Source organism: Ochotona princeps, chromosome 18, assembly GCF_030435755.1.
Source record: "Ochotona princeps isolate mOchPri1 chromosome 18, mOchPri1.hap1, whole genome shotgun sequence".
In the NCBI taxonomy this organism is placed as follows: domain Eukaryota; kingdom Metazoa; phylum Chordata; class Mammalia; order Lagomorpha; family Ochotonidae; genus Ochotona; species Ochotona princeps.
Window position 1 is genome coordinate 39,255,684 of NC_080849.1, and position 24,085 is coordinate 39,279,768.

The 24,085-nt window shown below is 47.5% G+C and overlaps 1 protein-coding gene across 1 annotated transcript in view; it reads left to right on the top strand.

Annotated features, from left to right (window-relative positions):
• Positions 1–24,085, top strand: part of NPC1 (NPC intracellular cholesterol transporter 1) — a 47,667-nt gene that overhangs the window by 18,368 nt on the left and 5,214 nt on the right. Inside the window, exons 5-19 of the mRNA XM_004579601.3 lie at positions 3,546–3,713; positions 4,290–4,539; positions 6,878–6,951; positions 7,450–7,820; positions 10,855–11,081; positions 13,954–14,054; positions 16,326–16,428; positions 17,454–17,643; positions 17,987–18,169; positions 18,830–18,944; positions 20,560–20,687; positions 20,788–20,928; positions 22,701–22,790; positions 23,105–23,295; positions 23,641–23,756. Of these exons, the coding sequence (XP_004579658.2) occupies positions 3,546–3,713; positions 4,290–4,539; positions 6,878–6,951; positions 7,450–7,820; positions 10,855–11,081; positions 13,954–14,054; positions 16,326–16,428; positions 17,454–17,643; positions 17,987–18,169; positions 18,830–18,944; positions 20,560–20,687; positions 20,788–20,928; positions 22,701–22,790; positions 23,105–23,295; positions 23,641–23,756 (2,448 nt within the window). The remainder of the gene's footprint in view (positions 1–3,545; positions 3,714–4,289; positions 4,540–6,877; positions 6,952–7,449; positions 7,821–10,854; positions 11,082–13,953; positions 14,055–16,325; positions 16,429–17,453; positions 17,644–17,986; positions 18,170–18,829; positions 18,945–20,559; positions 20,688–20,787; positions 20,929–22,700; positions 22,791–23,104; positions 23,296–23,640; positions 23,757–24,085) is intronic.

Here is a 24,085-nt window from a genome sequence, read left to right on the forward strand (position 1 = left end):
AGTGCTTGGCTCCTCTCTGCCTGCCTGGCCCAGCACTAACTGATGTGGCCATCGAGGGAGTAAATCAATGGATAAACGATCTCTCTGTCTATAACTCTGACCTTCAAACTAAATAGGTGGATCTTTGAATAAAAAAGTTGATGCTTAATATCATTTGTCATTAGACAATTGAAAATGAAACGAGCTGAGGTCTACATACCTGTTAGAATGACTAAACTACAAGACAGACAGGGATATATGGAATAAGAGCAACCTTCATTGATGGTAAGAATGCAGAATGCCTCAACCACTTGGGAGGACAATTTGACAGTTTCCTACAAAACTGAGCATAATAATATTTGATCCAGGAATTATGTTTTTTGATATTTACCTAAATGAGTTGAAAATATGTCCACATAAAAACCTGAACATACTTCATACCATATACAAAAATAAGCTCATGGGGCCGACACTGTAGACTAAGCTTTGCCTGTGGTGCCAGCATCTCATGTGCGTGCCAGTTCAAGTCCCAATGGTCCGCTTCCAATCCAGCTCCCTGCTGATTGCTTGGGAAGGCAGTGAAGGATGGCCCACTCACATGGGAAGACCTGGAAAAAGCTCCAGGCTCCTGGCTTTAGACTGGCCTGGCTCCCATCATTGTGGCCATTTGAGTAGTGAACCAGCAGATGTAAGATCTGTCTCTCCTCTTTTTAACTCTGCCTTTCAAATAAAAATAAATTTTAAAATCAATTTGAAGCAAAACAAAGGGGTTAGGCTTAGCACAACAGTTAAGGTACTGCTTGTGATACATGGATACCCAAACTCCATGCCAGAGTGCCTGGATTTCATCCTGGCCTCTCCCCATTTCATATCCCTCCCTGTTCCTAGGCACCCTGGGAGACAGTAGATGAGCACTGAAGTTCTTGGGTTCTCTTCCACCTATAGGGAGATCTGAATTGAATTCTGAGCTTGCTGGCCTCTGCCTGGCCCAGCCATGCCTGTTGTAGGTGTTTGGGGAGTAAACAGACAGGAAATCTCTTTTTCTCTCTCTTTGCCTTTCAAATTATATGAAAATATTTTTAAGTGGATTAAAGACATAAATGTAAAACTATAAAAGACTTAGAAGAAAATGTAAGGGAAAGTCTTGATGAACTTCAGTTTGGCAATGGATTTAAAAAAAAAAAAAAGCATGAACAACAACAACAAAATGAAGACAATCTGGGCTCCAGTAAAATGAAATTACAACACAACTTGGCAGGCACTGTGGCATGGCAGGGCTAAGCCTTGTGTAAGAGGGTTAGGTCCTGTCTCAGAGTGACTGCTGTAAGTCCTGGCTGCTCTGTGCTTTCACTCACCTTCCTGCCAATCATCCTCAGGGTCAGCTGAAGTACTTGAGTCCTTGCCACCTCTGTGAGTGACTGATCAAGTTCCTGGCTCCTGGCTGATGTGGGCATTTGGAGAGTGAACTAGGGCACAGATGGTCTCATTACCTGCCTTTCTCGTTGTCACCCTACCTTACAGATCAGTATTTTTTTGAAAAGAATAAGCTGTGCTCCAAAGGACAGAAAAGATAGGAAAATATTCACAAATTACATATTCTAAAAGGGACTTGTATTTACAATATATTAAAAACTCTTACAACTCAACAAGTAAATAGACAATCCGGTTTAAAAGAAGCGAAGAATGTGTATATTTTCCCCAGGAAAGGTATCTAAATGATTCATAAACTCTTGGAAAGATGTTCAGCATTACTAATCCTGAAATGCCAATCAGGACGGACCACAGTGAGTTGCCATTTCTTAACTGACCAGAGCGGTTAGAGTCAAAATCCCAGGCTTTAGAGAGGTTGGAACCTCACTAACTGCTGGTGGGGATGTAAAATGGTACAGCCACTTTGGGACACAGTTGGCAACTTCTGAAAACATTAAAATTAAGTTGCCAAATGAACCAGAAATTGTACTCATTTGAGAAATACAAGCATAGGTTCACATAAAATATACCCAGCTATTCATAACAGTGTTACTACTAGTAGCCATTTGTTAAAAACAGCCCAGATAAGCATTAACTGATATGTAGGTAGGCAGTATTTAGTGTGTCAGTATGATGTGGCACAGTGAGTTAAGCCATTGTTTACAAAGCCAGAATCCCTACTAGCTTACTTCTGATCCCAGTACCAAATAATGACCCAAGTGCTTGGGTTCCTGCCCCCAAGGTAGACTTGAATGGAGTTCCTGCTTCCTGCCTTCAGCCTAGCCCAGACCTGGCTAGGGCCTTTTGAGCATGAACCAGCAGCTGGAAGGTCTGTCTCTTGACTCTGTTGCTTTGTCTTTCAAATAAATAAATAAAAATCTTAGTAGGGAAAAAGTAGAGTACTAACACATGTCTCTAACACATTAACCCTTGAAGACTGATGCTGCCTGTGGGAAGCCAGGAACGAAGACCGAATGTAGGTCGAATGCTATGAGTCCATTCAGATCAGATGTCCCAAATAGAGGAAGCCTGTTGATGTGTGTGTGAGAGATGTATGCTTGTCAGAGCTGTGGAAGACAGGGCAGTTGGGACCATGGCTAGGTAGTCCAGGGTTTCTTTCTGAGCCACTGCAAATGTCCTAAAATTGCAAATTCATGTATTCACCTTCAAAGTCCTGTGGTGATGGCTGCACGTATTTATGCATGTGGTAAAATCCACTGGATCGTATACTTTAAGTGGATAAATTGTATGTGAATTACATCTCAATAAAGCTATCTTATGAAAAGGAATCTATAGCTTAGAAAAAACCCATATTATGGATGATATAAAAATGGGAATCAACTTGAAAAGACAGAACTGGAGGCTTTGTTAGCCTCCAAGACTGAGAGCAGAAAGCATGGGGTAATAGATATATTCAATGTTCAGCGAATTCCCAGCTAACCTGCCTTCCAGGAGGGTGGGCGAAACGGACTGCGTGCATGAGTGTCCCCATGAAGCTTCAGGAGGGAGCTCCTGGGCAGGTGCTTGCAAGCTGGGGTGAGTGCCTGGAAGCAGCTGGGTTGGGACACGTTCCCACTGCTTTCTCCTGTGCTTAGCATTACTGCTGTGACCCTGAGGTGGTTTGCTGTCACCGTGTTACTAAAGTAAAACCACGGAGGAGCAGTGCTTGGTTCATCCACGCACAGTCTATACCATACAGCCAGTTTCTCTGCAAGCCCCAGGCTTCCCCTGCTAAGTCTTTCTGCAGAGGTTTTCTGGAACCTGCGTCATTGCCAAAAGCATCCTGAGGTTCCGGTTTCTCCTTCCTGAACCCTAGAGTGTTTTTCTAAGCATTGGGGGCAGGCGTCCTGAACTACTAGGGGACCTGACTTTGAAATGTGACCTGGCCCATGGTTCACAGGGCTACAGGCCATTGCAGGGGAAAGACTCCCCTCTGGACAGAGTGTTCACTGCCCACCGTGTGACAGCAGTGCTTAGGGAGTTTGCCCTTCCCAGGCAAAGGGCTTTGCGAAAGGTCTGGTCCAGTGAATTAAAGCAGGCATCTGAGTCAGTGCAAGCAGTGTCTCCATCTCTTCCCTTTGGCCTTCCTCTCCTAGCCATGTACAACGCCTGCCGGGATGTAGAGGCCCCCTCAAGTAATGACAAGGCTCTGGGCCTCCTGTGTGGGAAGGACGCCAGTGCCTGCAATGCCACCAACTGGATCGAGTACATGTTCAATAAGGACAACGGACAGGCACCTTTTACCATCACTCCCATTTTTTCAGGTAGGCATACCAACTTCCAGGTTGAGTTTGTGATATTTTTAAGCCAAAAGCACCGTCGTCTGCAGCAGGAAGCTGAATCCAGGTGCCTGGTCCCTTGGGTGTCTTCTGAGGGAGGCCACTAAGAGCAGTTAGCCTGCTCTGGTTAATTGAAGGAGGGCTGCGAGTGGGAAGGGAAGAATGCAGAATTGTCTTACAGTTTTCTATAAAATTCAAAGAATAAGATGGGGATAGGTTTTATTTTACTGATTTATTTATGAGGCTGGAATGCTATAGAGGCCTCTTCAGATCTCAGTACTAGCCTCACTCCTTAGAGTGAAGGTGAGATGTAGCTGAAGACAGAAGGTTTTCTTTGGTGTATAATATACCTGGGTAACAGCAGCAAAATATTAGACTGAAGAGTCATCACGATGACTTAAACCACAAGATGAAGCAGTAAGTAAAACAGCTGAACAAAAGCTGCCACCCCCTCTCTCCTCCTGGGCTGTGTTCCAGAGGGCTGGTTGTTGGGCTTTTGTGTACTTTAATACAAAGGTGTTAATATGTTTATTGAGCTCTCCCCTGAATTGTTTCCTGCAGATCTCCCAGTCTCCGGCATGGAGCCCATGAATAATGCCACCAAAGGCTGCAATGAGGCGGTGGATGAGGTCACGGCACCCTGCAGCTGCCAGGACTGCTCTGCCATGTGCGGCCCCAAGCCCCAGCCCCCACCACCTCCCGTACCCTGGAGGATCTGGGGTCTGGACGCCATGTATGTCATCATGTGGATCACCTACATGGCGTTCTTGTTTGTGTTTTTTGGAATGTTTTTCGCTGTGTGGTGCTACAGGTAAGCAGTTCTATTTGTCCAGGACCAAAGAAGAGCCAGGTTATCCTGGTGACCCTTTCAGATTTCACTGGGCAGATTACTGGCTAATTAGAGCAGGAAACATACCCTCATCAATGTGATCCTACCAATCACATTGTCCTGTAGCTCAACTGTAAGCAGTCGAGGCTTGTGGAGATTTAAACACTAGAAGTTAGTGTGTTACCCACCCAGTCGTGCTTCTTTGATCACATCCGATTCAGATCTCATCGAACATAGTACTCTAGCCCTTTTAGATACTTGCCTTTTGTTTAGGACAGTAGGTTTGTATTTTGTTTGTTTGTTTTTTTTGTTTGTTTGAAAGGCAGAGCTACAAAGAGAAGAAAGACAGAGAGAGATCATCCGTCTGCTGGTTCACTCCCCAAATAACTGCAACAGCCGGAGCAGAGGCGAGCCGAAGCCAGGAGCCAGGAGCTTCCTCGGGGTCTCCCACGTGGGTGCAGGCACCCAAGGACTTGTGCCATCTTCTATTGCTTTCCCCAGCCATAAGCAGGGGGCTGGATCTGAAATGGAGCAGCCAGACACTAACTGGCGCCTCTATGGGATGCTGCTGGGACGCCGGCTGAAGTTTAGCCTACTGTGCTGTGGTGCTGGCCCCAGTATTGTTTAAAAAAAAAAAAAAAAACTTTGGAATCTTGGATTTACTAAAAAGTTGCCAAAATGATGGAATTGGTGTCTCTCCTTTGCCATCTTCATCTAATGTAACACCTTGCAGAGCTCATAGTACATTTATGAAAACCGTGAAAAAAGCAGTGGTGTGATATTTGCTGAACCACAACCTTGATTCAGCTGTCCCCAGTTTTTCCTCTGATGCTCTTTTTCTGTTCAGGCCCATGCATAATCACTTCCGGTTCATCTGCCCCTGCAGCCTGTGGCTGTTCCTCAGTCCCTTCTCTTATGGCCGTTGCTCCCCTGATGAGTCCCATCAGTTGTTGTGCAGCCTGTCCTTCAGCTGGGCTTCCTCTGGTGTTCTGGCAAGGACATCCCAGATGTGCTGTTATGTCTTAGTGCATCACAGCATCAGGTTCTTGGTGGTAGAGTGTGTCCTTACTGGTAACTAACCATGACCCTGTGGCATCTGCTGGGTTTCTCTGTTGTGATATGAACTGTTTTTACTTTTTTTTTTAAGATTTTATTTTTTTTAAAGAATTACTTTTAATTTTTATTGGAAAGTCAGATATACATATACAAAGAGGAGGAGAGACAGAGAGGAAGATCTTTCATCCAATGATTCACTCCCCAAGTGACCACAACGGTCGGTGCTGTGCCAGGAACTAGGAACTTTTTCCAGGTGTCCCACACAGGTGCAGAGTCCCAAGGTTTTGGGCTGTCCTCTGCTGCTTTCCCAGGCCACAAGCAGGGAGCTGGATGGGAAGTAGAGCTGCCGGGATTAGAACCAGTGCCCATATGGGATCCCGGAGTGTTCACAACGAGGACTTTTAGCTGCTAGACCACGGCGCCAGGCCCAAGATTTTGTTTTTAATTTTTATTGGAAAGTCAGATACACAGAGAGGAGGAGAGACAGAAGATCTTCCATCCATTGATTCACTCCCCAAGTGGCCACAACAGCTGGAGCTGAGCTGATCCAAAGCCAGGAGCCCAGAGCCTCCTCTGGGATTTTCCCTTTGTAGTTAAATCTTTTGAAAAAGGATGTTTTGAGACTGTGCCAGACTTTGGTTCCTCCTCAAAGCATCACCCACAGATTGTAGCATGGCAGCCCCTATCTGCACCTGTTACTGTGCTGTTGGCCCTGTGGTGGTGTGCTTAGTCTCTGTGTGTTTACCACGCAGAGTGCTGGACTAGGGGCTCCCCCTTCTCCCTCATGCTTGTGTTTGTTCTGTTGTTTAATCATGAACCTTTTATTTATTCTGTGGGTTCTATCCAATCCCAACATTTGTTTTCTTGTCCCAGTATTTCCAGCTTGGGCTGCAGTCCTTTCCATTTGATCCCTGTGCCCTTTTCCGTGCTGTAGCCCAGACTTACCCAGGGACCAGGCTTGTTGGCGAGAAGCACCCCCTCGCTCCACTGCAGCACGGTGTCAGGATGCAAGGTGCAGGCACGCCAGGTGCCTGTTGCTGATGGCGAGGATGGTGTGTTTTTAAAGGGACCTCACAGTTTTAAATGCCAGTGAGGTCTCTTCAAGCTGATGAGCAGAGACATCCAGAGCAAGAAAATGTAGGGGGAATGAAGGCAACAGGTGGAGAGGAGAAAGACTTGAGGAGATGTTAATGGCATTGTAGGGATGTCACAGCCTCACTGTGCCAAAGCCCACTAATGCCACTCTTGTGCTTTTATTTTGCAGAAAACGGTACTTTGTGTCCGAGTACACGCCTATTGATAGCAACATAGCTTTCTCTGTTAATGCCAGTGACAAAGGTAGGTGTATTTTTCCAGAAACAATGGTAGCCTTGGCCCAAGGGTCTTCATTTACCCAGCCAGTGTTTACGTCCCTGTTCTGGGTGAGGCAGTGCCAAGGATACAGCTGTGATCAGGGCAGACATGCCCCTTACCTTTGCAGCACAGCTCAGAGTCATTAATGACAGCATTCAGATAACCAGGATTGTGATAAGAGCCTCAGAGGCATAGCAGGGGCAATGCGGCAGGGCCAGGGAGCGCACCTGGCTGGGCAGGTGACAGAGCTCTGCTTCTCAGAGGCTGCTCTGTGAGGCAAGAACAGGTTTTACGGTGGGCAGCCACAAAGTGTTGTCTTGCTGAGTAGGGCCCAACCAAGAATGGGGAGGTGGGTCCGGGGTGTGTCTGCAGGTGGGCTCAGCTCCTGGCACGTGCCTCGGTAGCTAATGGTTTCCCTGTTCCAACTTTCAGGGATGGCTTGGCTCTTAACCTCCACCCTCCCTTCCTCTCCCGCCCTTCCAGGGGAGGCGTCCTGCTGCGACCTGCTGGGTGCAGCATTTGAGGGCTGTTTGAGGCGATTGTTCACTCGCTGGGGAGCCTTCTGTGTCCGAAACCCCGGCTGCGTCATCTTCCTCTCGCTTGTCTTCATCGCTGCATGTTCTTCGGGCCTGTTGTATGTCCAGGTCACCACCAACCCAGTCCAGCTGTGGTCGGCCCCCAATAGCCAGGCCCGCCTGGAGAAAGAGTACTTTGATGCACACTTTGGGCCTTTCTTCCGAACTGAGCAGCTCATCATCCAGGCCCCCCACACGGACAAGCACATCTATCAGCCGTACCCCTCAGGTGCTGATGTACCCTTCGGACCACCGCTTGACAAACAGATTCTGCACCAGGTAATCTACACAAAAAAAGTCATCCTGGGGGACCTGGTGGTTTCACTTGATGTAAATTCGGGCTGGATGTCAAGGTATAATAATAACACCAAATTTTCCAGCTAATTGAAAATGACATGCAAGGTCCTAAAGGGAGCAAGCCCTTTACTCCACGCAAGGCCTGGTGAAGAGATCAGTTTCCAGTCGATTGCACAGTAGTGAGCTCATCCTGACCCAAGCATGAGCTCTTGGCCTTCAGGTGGGATGAGATCCATGAGTCTGTTTTATAAAAGCGCCTGAGGTTTCTATTGCTGTGCCTGTCATACTCTCCGTGGAGAGCAGACCCTGTGCGGACACCACCTCCATTCTTGCCTTTAGTGGATGTGTTCACCCAGAGACTGCTGCTTTGCCCCAGCTCACTGCAGTAGATGCCCTGCATGGCTCTTGACCTCCAGGAGTGTGTCCTCTGTTAGGGATGACATGAGTCTGTCAGTGTCTCAGCACACAGCAAGGCGCTGGAAAGTGTGCTGTTAGCCTGGGGTGCCAGGAAGTCCAGGCACCTTGCTGTGCACTCTGCTGATTGCTGCTGGAGAAACGAGGAGGGGGCTGTGTGGCCAGTGTTCCCTGCTCTTAGACGCTCCTAGACTGGATCTTTCCCCCCAGTTTCCGGTATTTTACTGTGATGTGCCTTTATGCTGTCCCTAAGCTTAGAGCACATTTTCCCCAAATATAGTCAGCTCTACATACCCACAGACACCGAATCCAAAGACAGCAAATATAGTTTTAGCCATTATTTCCATAGCATTTGCACTGTCTTTTTGTTTTTTAAGACTTATTTATTTTTATTGGAAAGTCAGAGGAGGAGAGAGAGACAGGAGGAGGAGAGACAGAGAAAAAGATCTTCCGTCCAATGATTCACTCCCCAAGTGACCGCAGTGGTTGGAGCTGAGCCAATCCAAAGCCAGGAGCTCTTCCGTGTCTCCCACGTGGGTGCAGGGTCCCAATGATTTGGGGGGGCCATCCTTGGCTGCTTTCCCACGTCACAAGCAGGGAGCTGGATGGGAAGCAGGGCCGCCAGGATTAAAACCAGTGACCATATGGGATCCTGGCGTGTGCAAGGCAAGGACTTTTAACCACTATGCGCCAGGCCCTGTGCTGTTTTTTTTTTTTTAATATTTTAAATATTTTTATATTGATTAAATTGCACTATGTCTCATAGGCTTGGGTTCCCCCATCCCCTCCTCATCCCCTCCCCCCATGGTGGATTCCGCCACCTTGTTGCAATATTACAGTTCAAATTCAGTCAAGATTCTTTCATTGCAAGCGTAGAGTCCAGCATCTTATTGTCCAGATAAATTCAACGGTTTCTTGGGGAGACCATCTCTGGTCTGAAAGCAGAGCTGGCAGAATATCATCCCGATCCATTAAAGGCCATAACATCAACATCAATTTACAACATTATGGAATTATTTGACATGGTATTGAGTAACAAATATGTTTTTAAAAAAATACAGATTCTTAACCACATCCTGTGACTACTTCATTGACATTTCAATTTTAGTTTATACACAAAACAGGCTGCTGTACACCTTAAAATGGCTATAGGGTACTATTCAGCTGTCTCGTGTCTATTTTCATTTTAGCATTTGGCAGTTTATAGTGTTGAAGCTTAATTTTGCTGAACTTGGCAGATTTTGGGGTAGTCTGAACTGGCTTATAACTCTAACAAGGCATATGTGAACAGTTGAGGTGCAGAACAGTTTTAGGAGGGGTATGCAGAGAAATCTTCAATACCTTACTGAGGAGTAACAGTTACTGTGAGTCCACGCTGTTTCCTGTCTGGTTCCAAGCTTTCTTTGTTCTCTGTCTATCTATTCCAATTTGTGTGCGTGCGTGCGTGTGTGTGTGAGTGTGTTTTGGGGTGGGGGGCTCCGTAGCAACCCTGATGGTCGTTGTAAGGGTGGGGATCCAAAGTTGGAACTAAGTGAGGACCAGAGAAAGCCCCTCTCTCTCGTCCTGAAGGAAGCTTACTGTTCCGATGACCTTGGATCCTGCAAGGAAGGGTTTGGGCTTCTTCCATCCCGTGTGGTAGATCCAGACGGGAGTGGATGACCTCAGAGTTCTAAGCCTCCGAAGGCATTCCAGTTCCCTGTGGTCTCCTTGGCAGTTGAATGTAATGCTTGGTGCCCATACTAATAGTCCTTGGTGAGGATCCAGGAGTCTCCAAGGTTGGGATATAAGCCTCCTCCTGTCCCCCTGCTCCACTCTGGTCCCCCCCTGCTCTGTGCATATGACTTCCTGTTAAGAAGTTGTCGGGATCGCTCTTGATTCCCCCTGTATGTCTTTGTAGTTTTACTATTGTCTAATGCTGATTTGAGTCTGTTGTCTATAAGTTACCTGTTATGTTCCTGATAGGTTATACTTCATGTCTTCCTCACACATTCTAAGGAGATGGAAGATTTCTCTGCTCTCTCGCCCCATTTCCGAGTAGCATAGGGTCTTAAAAGTATATTAGGTTTTACAGTTTTGTGATGTAGATCATAAGCAGTCTCACTCACACTGATTGTTGGTTCATTGGTTACTTCACAATATCTTACTGCATGAGATACATGCTTTTGGGGGTTGAAATGGTATTACAGTTTACAGGTACTGTTTTTCAGATTGATATCATTTCATCTTAAATTAAGGCAAACATGTGGTATCTAACCTTTTGGTATTGGCTCATTTCCCTCAACATAATGGTTTCCAGTTGGGCCCATTTGGCCACAAAGAACTGCATTGCATTTTTGTTTTAATAGCTTAGTAGTATTCCATGGAGTAAAGGAACCATAGCTTTCTTTTAAGAATCATCCGGAGATGGTTGGAAGTATGTGAAAACATGTACCTAAGTTGCACGGCAGCATTGTACAGGAGGAACAGGGCGTGCATGGGTCTCGATTTCTGAAGGGATCCTGGAGCTCTTTGACTTCTCACCACTTGGGGCGCTGCTGCTCAGGTAGTACCCAAGCAAAGCCCGGCGCCTTTGAGTTTGCTCACTTTTAATATTGTTTTTCAGGTTCTTGACTTGCAGACAGCAATAGAGAACATTACTGCATCTTACAACAATGAGACAGTGACTCTCCAAGACATCTGCTTGGCCCCTCTCGCTCCGTACAACAAGAACTGCACCATCCTGAGTGTGTTAAATTACTTCCAGAACAGCCATTCTGTGCTGGACAACACAAAAGGGGACGACTTCTTTGTGTATGCTGATTACCACACGCACTTTCTGTACTGTGTCCGGTGAGTGGCAAGGGGACAGGTGTTGATGGGCCTGCCCACATGTGGACACCTGCTGTTGCTTCTATTACCCGTGGTGCTTAGAGGTCCAGCAGTGAGCAAATGGAGCCCGGCCTCCCCCGCCATGCTTACATCCTAGTATAGGGAGACAGACAATGAGCAAATATATGTGCTCATATCAGAGAAGGACAGAGTGGATGTATTACTTCAGAGTGGAGAAAGGGGAAAGGAAAAGAAGGAACCTGTGGACATTCCAGGGGTAAGTGTGCCAAGCAGAGCAGGCAGTAAGTGCGAAGGCCTTAGGGTGGAAGGTTCTGTGGTGTGAAGTCCAGGAGAGCAGGTTTCTCTCACCCCTTGGCTCCTACCTGGACTGGTAACACTCGGTTTCATATAACACACCCATCCTGAGAGTTACAGAAAGAACCCTGTCATGGTTTTTCTCATTACCTTCAGTCATATGAGATTGTGTTTAACGCACATTCTGTCCCCAGAAGCAGTGGTAACAGGGTCAGCAGTTGGAAGGCCCTGCTGCCTGCTCCCTCAGGCATGTCTGGCTGGGCAGCCTGCAGGGAGATATTCAGAGTTGTCCCCATGGTGGGAATAGGGCCGTAACAGCATGGGCCTGCTGCCCCTAAATGTTTTGGATCTGGCTTGGGGACAGTGTTTTGCTCATTTGAAAAGCCACAGTGGCTGTTTTTCCTGAAAAATAGGGAAGTGATTCCTTGTCATCCTTGAGTGCATTGCTCAAGAGCCAAGCTCTCTGGCCTCTGGTTCTGGGGACTCCTGTGACTGTGAGGCCTCTGTGCTGCTCAGCTGTGACTTCAGGCAGCTTGGGCACTTTCACTCCACTTCAGGGGTGTCACCGCTAAAACCATGAGTTATACTCATCATTGTTGCTATTTTATTTGATTGGGACAGTATCTTCTATCTATTGGTTCACTCCTCCAGTGCCCACAGCCTCTGGGGCTGGACCAGGCCAAAGCAGGAGTCAGAGATTCAGTTCAGCTCTCCTACAGAGACCCACAGACTTGAGCAACCTCCCAGAGTGTATGTTAGTAGGAAATTCGAATTCGAATTGGGTTTCAAGTGTAGGAACTCTAATGTGCGCGGCAGGTGCCCCACATGTAATGCCAAATGCCTGTCTCATAGACCAGAGTCTTGAGAGGGTAGACAGTACAGGGGAGCCACAGGGGAGTTGAAGCCAAATGATTTAGTTGTGCTTGACGTGCAGTCACAGTGTTATGGTCCTGTGATCTTGGACCTGTCTCCAGCTCTCCAGTTTCCTCGCCCTCCCACTGTAGTACCCAGAGGTCCTGCTGGAATGGCAGCCTCAGCCTAGCCAGAGCCTAGCCTGGCCCGGACCCACCCCATCGCCGTCCTGCATGTCATTTACTCCCATCAACGTCTGCCAGTTCTCGGACATGCAGCTTTGTTCCTGTACTGCTCCTCCTCTTCATGCACCTAGTGTTGTCCTGGTGGATCTTGACCTCTGACTGACCTCTCCAGGCTGTCACTTGGGCTCTGCCTTTGGCTGCAGGTTCCAGACCGCCAACATCTGAGCGCCTCTCCTGAAGCTCTGAGGGCGGCTTCATGCAGGAGCCCTCCTAAACACCCCAAGCGGCTCTGGGTGATCTGCTCTCGGGTGCTGCTTCCCTCTGCAAGACTCCTCTGCCGGGAGTCTCTTATTGCACCGTTGCACAGACTTCCGATTGCACTCCTTCCTCTTTTTTTTTTTTTAATTTCATTTGAGAGACAGACAGGGACAGATGTCTTCCATGTACCGCGTCACTCCCCAGATGCCCAAAATAGCCAAACCTGAGCCCAGCCAAAGTCAGGAGAGGAACTCGCTCTGTGTTTACAGTCTGGTTGGCATGAACTCAGGTTGTTGACACAGAGCTGGGTGGGAAAAGAAGGGGCTTGGACCCAGATCCAGCATACTGTCAAGAAATGTGAACAGCCCAAGTAGCACCCTTTTATTTATTAAGAAAGATATCTCCCATCTGCTGGTTCACTTCCTATATGACTGCAGCATTCAGGTCTGGGCCAGTCTGAGGCCAGGAAGGAACTCCATCCTGGTCTCCTACAAAGCGGACAGAGTTCCAGTACTTGGGTCACCCTCCGCTTCCTTCATAGATGCATTAGCAGTCAGTTGGATCAGAAGCAGAACAGCCAGGAATCAAAGCAGTACTCCAATATGGGGTGCCAGTGTTGCATGCCACAGCTTGTCCCACTGTGCCACAGAGTTAGTTCCACCTTAGGCAGCTTAACCACTGCCCCAAATGTATACCTGTTTCCTTCCGTTTCCTCACCTGAGTTATTGTACAACAGCACACACTGTCCCTTTCCCAGGAAGGGATATTTATTCCTCAGTACCTCCAGCATAAAAATCCTAACGACTTGGCATGTCACTGAATCCTTTGCTCCCCGCCGTCTGTCCTCTCTCTTCCCAGGCTTGTTCCCTGGCTCAGGAGCTCCCTTCCTGGGTGCTTGAGGTTCTAAGGCAGGACTTCTTGCAGTTCCTGTCCTTCTCCCTTCGGTATATTCGGATGGAAGGCCCTCTTATCCTCCTTGATAGGGAACGCCCAATGTGCTTAGAGATCTGGTGAGATCTGTTCTTGGAAGTGGTTTGCCCTTTTTCGTTTGTTCCCTGGGCCTGCACGGCTTTGTGCGCTCCCCTGTTGATGGCCTGGGCCTGTTTCTGCCTGCCTCTTGCCTGGTAATTCTGAGCCCCCAAAGGCAAGTGCTGAGTTACTCAACAATGGAACCTCAGGGCCCACACTGAGCAGTGTCCACCTTTTTAAATGTTGGGTAAATGCGTAGGTTCACAGTGTTGAGAGGCTTGTTCTAATTGGAGGTTTTCCAAACTTTTTGGCAGGGCTCCTACCTCTCTGAACGATACCAGTTTGCTCCATGACCCTTGTCTGGGCACATTTGGTGGCCCAGTGTTCCCGTGGCTTGTGCTAGGAGGCTATGATGGTAAGTAAGAGAAGCATTTACTTATTGTGTTCCAATAATGTGATCTTTGCTCTGTCATTCACTGTCCATGGTAATTTTGCTGATTGTTAATTCCCTACCCGTGAATCCCAAATATGTAGTATCTTGTTTAGCCTTGGGTTTTGTTCTGGACGTACACGCTGCGTTAGGCTTGCTGAGGTCACGCATGCCATAGAGGAGCTGGCAGAGCCTGGGAATATCTCCCGCAGCACGCCAGGCGTGCACATCCACAGACAGTGTAAAGGAAGAGCCCGGACCGGAAAGTCCATGTGCAGACCATGCAGGTAGCCAGTCCACGGACTGCGGGGAAAGAAAGGGCAGGAAGTAGGTGGACTTATTTTTCTTTTAAACTAGCCAGTTAAGAGTATGGGCGCTTGGATAGTGGGAAGAGCCGTTGGTTTGCCCTTTGATGATTCCTTTGACAGACCTTGGAACAAACCGTACTAGATACAACGGGGTGGTGACGCATCACCTGTGGCAGGAGAGAAGCTGTGATCTGTATTGAAAATCTATTATCTCATACAATAAGACATTGTATCTCATGGGTGGGAAACTGTGGTATCAGCATTGTAACTGTTGGGGAAAAAAATTATGCTTGATCTCTACCATACTCCTTCTGCAAAGATAAATACCACATTGCTCAAATATTAAAGTATAAGAAGCAAAACTATTAAAAATGAATAGAATATGGGGGGGATTAGAAAGCTGATAATTAAAGTATTCTAAGTCATAAAATCCAGAAGCTACAAAAGAGGGACAAACTTGGCTATGTAAAAAATTTAAAGTTGGGCCCAGCGCTATAGCGTAGTGGTTAAAGTCCTTGCCTTGAACATGCCGGGATCCCATATGGTCGCCCGTTCTAATCCCGGAAGCCCTGCTTCCCATCCAGCTCCCTGCTTGTGGCCTGGGAAAGCAGTCAAGGACGGCCCAAAGCCTTGGGACCCTGCACCCGCGTGGGAGACCCAGAAGAGCTCATTTCTCCTGGCTTCGGATTGGCTCAACTCCAGCCATTGCAGTCACTTGGGGAGGGAACCAAGATCTTCCTCTCTGTCTTTACTCCTCTCTGTATATCTGCTTTTCCAATAAAAATAAATAACTCTTTTAAAAAAATTAAATTCATATGTGGAGAACAAGCAAGTGCAGTTAAAAGGAAGAAACTAAACGAACAACAGAAGTAATATATATGATAGAAAACAGTTCTTACTATATAAAGAATTAAATAAAAAGAAGATCAGCAACCCATAGGAACAGGGTGCGGTGTGAAAGTGCAGAAACTCCAGTGGCTTTCAGTTACGTGAGGCAATGTGGACTTGTTTTCCTGGCAGCGTTTCTCCCTTGCGGATTGGCCAAGGCCTAAGGGTTTGCTTGAACCCTTGTTAGGAAGAATGTGGGAAGTTCTCCACTAGAGTGGAAACATAAACTGGCTCCTAAAATGTAAGCCCCAGAAAGGCAGGTGTTGTTTGTCTTGTTTTGTTCTCTTCCCAGAAATCCGCCCTGGTACCTTGTCGATCTCCCTTGACCGAAGGACTGAGCAACAGCACAGGCTCTTGGAAGGGCAGCTTGGGAGAATTTAGCCACATTAGAAGTGCAAGTTGTTTGATTTAATGAGCGTATTTGTAAGAATTGATTCTGTAAATACATATTTTATAGATAGAGATATTTATATGCCATTCTTTGTAATTAAAAACTGCACAAATGTTCCAGTATTGAGGAGTGAATTATACCAGAAAATACCATGAACAGAAAAAGAATAAGGAAGCTTTTGTTGGACTTAGTGTCCAAGACACAAAGTGTGCCAACGCAGTGTGCAGCGCCTTATGTGGCTGTTAGTGTGAGAAGGGAGAAGCAGCATGTTCCTGGGCATGCGTGGCGACATCCTGGGAGATTCTGATAGCTGCAGTGTCCAGACGGAAGCTCCCAGTTTGGGAGAAGAGATTGGACAAGGAAAGAACAGCTTTCCATTGAACACCTTCCTACTCTCTGAAATTTCTACCACGCACATGCTGTGTGGATAGGAAACAGTTACTCCTCTTGAGTGGCAAGGGTGCCCACTGCCAGAGGAGTCCTCGTCCTGTACTGACCTTGCACAGAGCACGCCAGGTGGCCGCCGCATCGTCCTGGGATCAGAGCCGTGGTCTGTGCTGCAGCGGGAAGTCACTCAGCTTGCTATGTTGTGATTGATCTCCTCATATTTATCTGATCTGCACATTTATAATCTGCTTTTTGATGTCACACTTTTTTTTTCTTGTCTAGATCAAAACTACAACAATGCCACTGCCCTTGTGATTACCTTCCCTGTCAATAATTACTACAATGACACAGAGAAGCTGCAGAGGGCCCAGGCCTGGGAGAAAGAGTGAGTCACTCCCGGGACCCACACACACTGTCTGGCCATGGGGGAGGCTGGCAGGGCTGGCCAGCCAGGGTGGTGCTGGGAAGGCTAGAGACAGTTACATTAGTAACACGGGACTTCTTTCCTTTGATCTGTATGTCCTTGTGCTAGCATCAAGCAGGGTCTTGATTACTGATTTTTCAGGAAATTTTGAAATCAGAAAATTAAAACACTTTTTAATTTTAACTTTTATTTTTAAAAGATTTATTTAGTTATTTATTTTCTTAAGGATTTACTTAGATATTTATTTTTTAGGGATTTTATTTAGTTTATTTAATAATTTATTTATTTATTTCAAAGGTCGAGCTATGAACAGGGTAGGCTAGAGACTGAGAGAGAGGATCCTTCATGCCTAGCTTGCTCTACAAATGGCCACAATGACCAGAGTTAAGCCAGGCTGATGCCAGGAGTTTTATGGGTCTTCCACATGGTACAAGTGGTGTAAACCCTTGAACCATTCTTCGCTGTTCCCCCAGGCCCACCAGCAGGGAGCTGGATAGGAAATGATGGAGTCAGGACTTGAACTAGAGCCTACATGGGATGCTGACCTCACAGACAGGGTCCACTCTGGTACAGCACAGCACCGACCCTGAAAACAATTTTCAGACTGTTGTGGACCTCTTGCAATTCCGTGTAATTTTAGATTCACCTTATCATTTCCTACAAAGAATTCAGCAGGGATTCTAGTGGACAATTAAATTAAATCTGTAAATGAAGTTTTTCAGTTTTTTTCTATGAAAAGACATCTTTATAATATGCTTCATTTAGAAGATTGTGAAGCACTTACAAACATGTTCTGACCCTGTGCTAAGTGGTAGGAAGGCCAGGGTGTGGGTCTAGAACCGTGGCTGCTGCCTGAGTGTCTCGCCTTCCAACATGCAGTTAAAAAGCCCATGTGCTGAATAGCCTGTGCCCCCCAAAAGCTCAGAAGACACTTCTTACTTAAATGTCACTGAGTTTTAACTGAAAAAATTTTTCTTACTCTTTAGGTTTATTGATTTTGTGAAAAACTACAAGAATCCAAACCTGACCATCTCTTTCACTGCTGAACGCAGCATCGAGGATGAGTTAAATCGCGAAAGTAACAGTGATGTCTTCACTGTGGTCATTAGCTATGCTGTCATGTTCCTGTATATTTCTCTGGCCTTGGGGCACATCAAAAGCTGCCGCAGGCTTCTGGTAGGTGGGGTCTCTGGTGTGTCACGTGTGTGTGTCAGGGGAAATGGCTTAGCACAGTCTATTTTTGTCCTATTTTGCTTCTACTCAATTCATTGTGTCCAAAACTGCCTTCAATTCCCATGTCTCAGTTGTGTGTAATAATTTGTTTCCCGCATCTGTCTTCTTCAGGACCAATTTTTTCAACTGAAGTTTATTTGTACAATCCAGATTTTTCTCATTTGTTCACTTCACCACCTAAGAGTGCAAGCATATGAATTATGTTCCTAGAGAGAACCTGGACAGTTTTCCATTGAGGTATGCCGTTCTGCTGATGGATGCTTCCTGATCTGCTTGCCTCCCGCAGGTGGATTCTAAGGTCTCGCTGGGCATTGCAGGCATCCTGATGGTGCTGAGCTCAGTGGCCTGCTCTTTGGGCATCTTCAGCTACATTGGGATCCCCTTGACCCTCATTGTGATCGAAGTCATCCCGTTCCTGGTGCTGGCTGTCGGGGTGGACAACATCTTCATTCTGGTGCAGACCTACCAGGTGTGTGTTCGTGTTCTCCTGGCACTTGCCTCCATCCCACCACTAGGTTCTTCCGGCTGCCATGATCAGCTGCACACTTGTGAATGAGGACAGCGAGGGGCACTTCGTGTCCATTCCCCAGTGGGACTGCTTGAGCTCTGTGATTGCTCTGGCCCTCCCTCTGTTTGGCGGGATAGTGACACAGTGAGATTTTGGTTTAATACCTTTGGATTTACATGTGCAGAAGGTGGGTTATTCCAGGCTTTTGGAAGCTGTTTTGGGAACGACCCTTGCCACACCAGTCCTCAGTGTAGTGTAGAGCATGGCAGGTGGGCTTTGTGGAAAAGGCAGAAGCTGGACTCACAGCCCACTGATAGAGACAGTGGCCTCCAGCGGGCATCACGCAGTCCCTGCCTCAGGCGAGGCTCAGAGGCTTGTGGGAGTTACATGGCGTCAGATACCTGTCCATTATCATGGTCCAGTTTTTCCTGAGTTTCTTACCTGGAACCTAGTGCAGTGGTTGCGAAGTGCTCCACATGAGCTTACATGAGAACTTTAGATTCCCAGGCTGAAATTTAGGCACTTGGAAGTCATTGTCACTTGTCTGTCTCTTCTTTCTTTATTGTTAAATTTACATATATGAAGAGTGTTGTTGCTTTTATTTTTTTGTTTATTTTCAAGAGAGATGAACGTCTTCAAGGGGAAACCCTGGATCAACAACTGGGCAGGGTCCTAGGAGAAGTGGCTCCCAGCATCTTCCTTTCTGCCTTTGCTGAGACAGTGGCCTTTTTCTTAGGTAATTATTCCTCACATTCTGCTGTATGCCCTACAGGGTGCTAAGCTGGGTGCAGGGGGGCTGGATGTCTGAGGGTGCCCCTTTTGTGCTGCCTCTGGTAAGCTTTGCTCCCTGGTTGGAAAGTATCCCTGAGTGGCACAAGAAAAATTAGTGTTATTTTGCAAGCACCTTCTTTATCCTGTTAAGTTTCAGGACACTGTTGATGTTGGGGTTCAGGATGATAGACCGTGCAGCTCTTCCTGCCATTTCCTCCTTTGGAATTCCTTGACAAGTGTTAATATTTGAGAAGCAGCTTCCTAGCATAGTTGCTAGGAAGTTCAAAAGTTCTGAACACTACACACTAGGCAGCAACTCCCAACTCCACTGGATGGCGTACACGCTGCTTACTGTGGTTTCCGTGGGTAGGTGGTTGTGGTCCCCGGACCAAAATGGCTTCCTTCATGAGAAGAGGTCCTCGTGCCTCAGTACGAGAAGGAAGGCCTGGGGCAGGAGTTCACCTTTCATGTGTGCTGAGCACCAGATAGACATGACCCTGGAGCTGCCTGCCTGCTTCTGCAGTGCAGAGACAAGCATCTGTGTCCAAGGAGGAGGCTGGGCCAGGGCCCCGGGGGCAAGCAAAAGCTGTAGGCCACGGTCATGGACAGGGTGTTCTTTGTGGACTTTGAATGACTCAGGTGGTGGACTGTCCAAACATGTGTACATACCATGTCAGTGTGTCATTGCTCATTTTCACAAAACCTGGTGCTTGGGAAACCTCTGGTACTTATCAAGGTCCTGTTGATGGGCATAGCTGCCAGCAGAGTTCTTTCCTTATGTCTGAGAGAAGAAAAACAAAGCATATGTGATGACGGCAGCAGCTGACAGTGCCCCAAGGTTGGGGTGGCACACTCCATGTGTGCCAAGCGCCACCCAGAGAGGAGTTGGGGAGGTGTGGTCAGCCAGCTCTGACTTTGATCGCCCCTCCTCCCATGCCCACATTGTGAACCTAAATTCCTGTGTAAAGGATGACCCTGTTCCCTGTGTGTTGGCTACTCAAGGTTTTTTGAGCCTGAAATGCATTGAAGTAGTGTGGGCTCAACAGGATCCCGCTGGTCTGTGGGCTGCTAGTTTGCGATTTGAGTTGCATCCTAGTAGCTTTGTCATGAAGACTCGTGTTTGACTATAAGTCACTTCGTACCATAACTCAGCCAGGAGACTAACATTGCTAACATGATGGACTGGGAGCTGTGCCCTTCGGAGAGGGCATCATGGAAGGGAGGAGGGATAACTTGCGGGTGCAACTATCAGGTTTTAGTGTGTGTGTGCATCTGCCTGAGAGCCTGTAAAACGCCCAGAACGAGGTTAAGTTCCATTTGTGCCTTGGTTAGAGACCGCTGGGACCTCGCGCAGAAATCCACATTTCACATACACAACACACCGCCACCCACCATCACCAAGTCGCCCAGTGCTGACAAATAGTTTATAGACATTCCCGCCTGCTCTGCCCGACATGCCTGCTGCATCTTGCCATACTCATTACCCTGCTCTGAATCTTGGGTCTGAACCTGGCGTTGAACGCTGAGGCCTGCAGAGTCATCCAGCATCACTGTAACGAGAGCACTTGGTTTCCTTACAGGGGGCCTGTCAACGATGCCAGCCGTCCACACCTTCTCTCTGTTCGCGGGGATGGCAGTCTTCATTGACTTCCTTCTTCAGATCACCTGCTTTGTGAGCCTCCTGGGGTTAGACATCAAGCGTCAAGAGGTAAGTTGTTACCAGGATTGTAAGCCCCTTTCTCTGCATCTGGACCTGGAGGGAGCAGCTGGAGTGTATTGGATGTTCTCTGCCCCTCTCTGTCCCTCAGAGAAACCAGCTGGACATATGCTGCTGCTTCAGGGGTGCTGAGGCTGGGACGAGCATCCAGGCTTCCGAGAGTTACTTGTTTCGCTTCTTCAAAAACTCCTATTCGCCACTTCTGCTAAAGGACTGGATGCGACCCATTGTGGTATGAGCTTGTCTGTGGTTTTCTCGCTTTTCTCCCCAAAATGGCTTGTCACATGCCTTCTAAGAAACAGCTGAGGGAGGAAATTCTGCCAGGTTAAAGAATATATCCTGGGAAGAGAGGGCAGGTGTCCCGGCACCACAGGTTGAGCTGTCGTCATGATGTCATCATTACATATCAGAGAACTTGATTTCAGTCCTGGCTACACTGCTTCTTTGTTGTAGATTATTTGTTTATTGAAAGGTATAGTTAAAAGGACAGAAGGGAAAATGGAGAGAGGAAATCTTCTACCTGTTAGTGCCCTCTCCAAATGGCCGTGTGACCAGGCTAGGCCAGGCCAGGCCACATCTGGGAGACAGGCATGTCATCCAGGTCTCGCAAGTCATCTGCCTTCCACACACAAGAACAGGGAGCTGGATGAGAAGTAGGGCAGCCAGGACTTGGACCAGCCCTGCTACTCCATTTCTGATCTGTCTTCCTGCTGATGCTCCTGGGATGGCAGCAAAGGGAGGCCCAGGTACTTACTTCCTTTACACCTGAGTGCAAGACCTGGTAGAGATCCTGGCTGCTGCTAGCTTTGATTAAAACAAACAAACAAAAAAAAAGACAAGAATACCAGATATGTTAGTCGGGTGTGTGTTTGGAGCAGACTGTATGGTACCTCTGCATTACATATCATACTACCTGAGTTCAAATCCCAGCTCCTGCACTTCTGATGTAGCTATCTGTTGATGCCAACCTGAAAAGCAACAAACTTGGCTTCCAGCCTTCTGTGTGGGAGACCGTGTTGGAATGCGGGCTTGTGGTTTGGTCTGACCTAGTCAGCTACTGTATGCATTTGGAGGAGTAACTAGCAGGTGGTTCTGACCCTCTGCATTTCAACTAATGTAAATACACTTAAGATACAAATTTAAAGATGTACAAAAGATATTGCAAAGGCAAATGGATATAAAAACCTAAAATGTTTTTTGGTATAAGCAACACTTGTTTAAGATTTATTTCAAGGAAGTAGGGCAGCCAGAGTATAGGGCAGTATAGATTCCCAGAGAGCTAAAACAGTAATGCAGTGCGGATGCAAGTTCCCTCCCCTGAGTTTTCACCAATGGTACATTTTTAATTAATTAATTAACTAACTAATTAATGGAAAGTCAGATATACAGAGAGGAAAGACAGAGAGAAAGATCTTCCGTCTGTTGATTCGCTACCTAAGTCAGTAAAATGGCCAGAGCTGAACAGATCTGAAGCCAGGAGCCTCTTCCAGGTCTCCCATCCAGTTGCCAGGTCCCAAGGTTTTGGGCTTTCCCAGGCCACAGGCCGGAAGCTGGACTGGAAGCACAGGGCTCCTGGGACACAAACTGGCGCCCATATGAGATCACAGCATGTGCCAGGCGAGGACATTAGCCACTAGGCTACCACTCCGGCCCCCCACTGTTTAAAGTTTTTAAGCTGGACCCAGCACAGTAGCCTAGTAGCTAATGTCCTCGCCTTACACACACTGCAATCCCATATGGGTGCTGGTGCTAATGTCCAAGGCTTGAGGCTCTACAAGTCTTTTTCCCTGGTGAGGAAATAGAAACTAGAGTAGGCTGAATGGTTTCTGTAAGGTCTTTGAACTCATATGCAAAGGTAGGGTTTGAATGCACAAACCTTGACTCTAGCTACCATACTGCCTGCTGTCTGGGCATGTTATTTAACTGCGTGTTCAAGATTGTGTTGCTGTCCCAGGCCATTCATCACACTAGGCAGTCATCATCTCGTGATGCCTTCTCTTCCAGATAGCAGTGTTCGTGGGTATTCTCTCGTTCAGTATCGCAGTCCTGAACAAAGTGGAAATCGGATTGGATCAGTCTCTCTCAATGCCTGACGTAAGATGCTTTCTTTCATTTGGCTTGGCAATGAATAAGGTTGTCAGAGCCTGCCTCAGGGTGTTTTAAGCCAGTGCTGCTTGGAAATGCAGAAGAAAATGGGTTGACATTACGTGGATTGTCACAGCACTCAGCTGCTGGGCCTCCCCAGCACTAGCAACTGGGAGCTGCCCATCTTGTGAGGTTGTGGGACTGGGCAGGGGAGCCGCTGGTGCCCGGGGCAGCCTGGCATCCTCTGAATTCCCTGTAATGTTTGTTCATCTGCATTGTCATGAGCACATTGAGACGCTCCCTTTCTTTGGCCTGTTTTTCAGGACTCCTATGTGGTGGACTATTTCAGGTCCCTCGGGCAGTACCTGCACGCTGGGCCACCTGTGTACTTTGTCCTGGAGGAAGGGCACGACTACGCCTCGCCGCAGGGGCAGAACATGGTGTGCGGCGGCATGGGCTGTGACAACGACTCTGTCGTGCAGCAGATATTTAACGCAGCCCAGCTGGACAACTAGTCAGTACCTCCTCTCTCTCTCTTACTTGCTCTCTTGCTCTCTTTCCAACTCTGCCCCACCCCAGCATCAGCTTCTGACCCTAGAATGCACTAGATCATACATGGACATTTTTGAACAAGTTGTAGCCATTCAAACCCTATTTAAATCTAGGCTTGCCTGGGCAGCACCTTTAAGCCTAACATACCCCAAAGGTTTTGAAGGTTTCCTCATTCCATGTAGGTGGCAGTTCTCTGGCAGGCCAAGGCAATGCAGGGAAGGGAGTCGGGTGGGTGTTTAGCAGGTCCTGAGGCAGGAGGTGTCCTCCCTATGGAGTGAGTCGGTCACTGCCGCCTGCTTTCTTTCAGCACACGTATTGGCTTCGCCCCCTCATCCTGGATTGACGATTATTTCGACTGGGTGAAGCCGCAGTCATCTTGCTGCCGAGTCTCCAATGTCACAGAGCAGTTCTGCAATGCCTCAGGTAACTCAGACTCTTCCCAGATCCCTCCCTGTCTTCAGAAAAGTCTTACCATCACCATTTAGAAGTCATGTGTGTTTGCACCCATGCATGTGCCAGTGGTGGTCTTTGACCCCTTGCCACTGCTCCTTACCTCACTGACAATGGCCACATGTCCACCTCTGCACCCCTCAGGCCTGCATGCTAAACAGGGCCTTCGTCAGGGGCTCTGGTTGCCAGATGTGGTTCTTGTCTTGCCTGACCGTACCAGGTGCCTCTTTCAGTTGGGTTCCCTCAGTTTATCACTGCTACTGTAAGGCTTTGTGAGAGGGTTGAGGCCATCGTGGAATTTT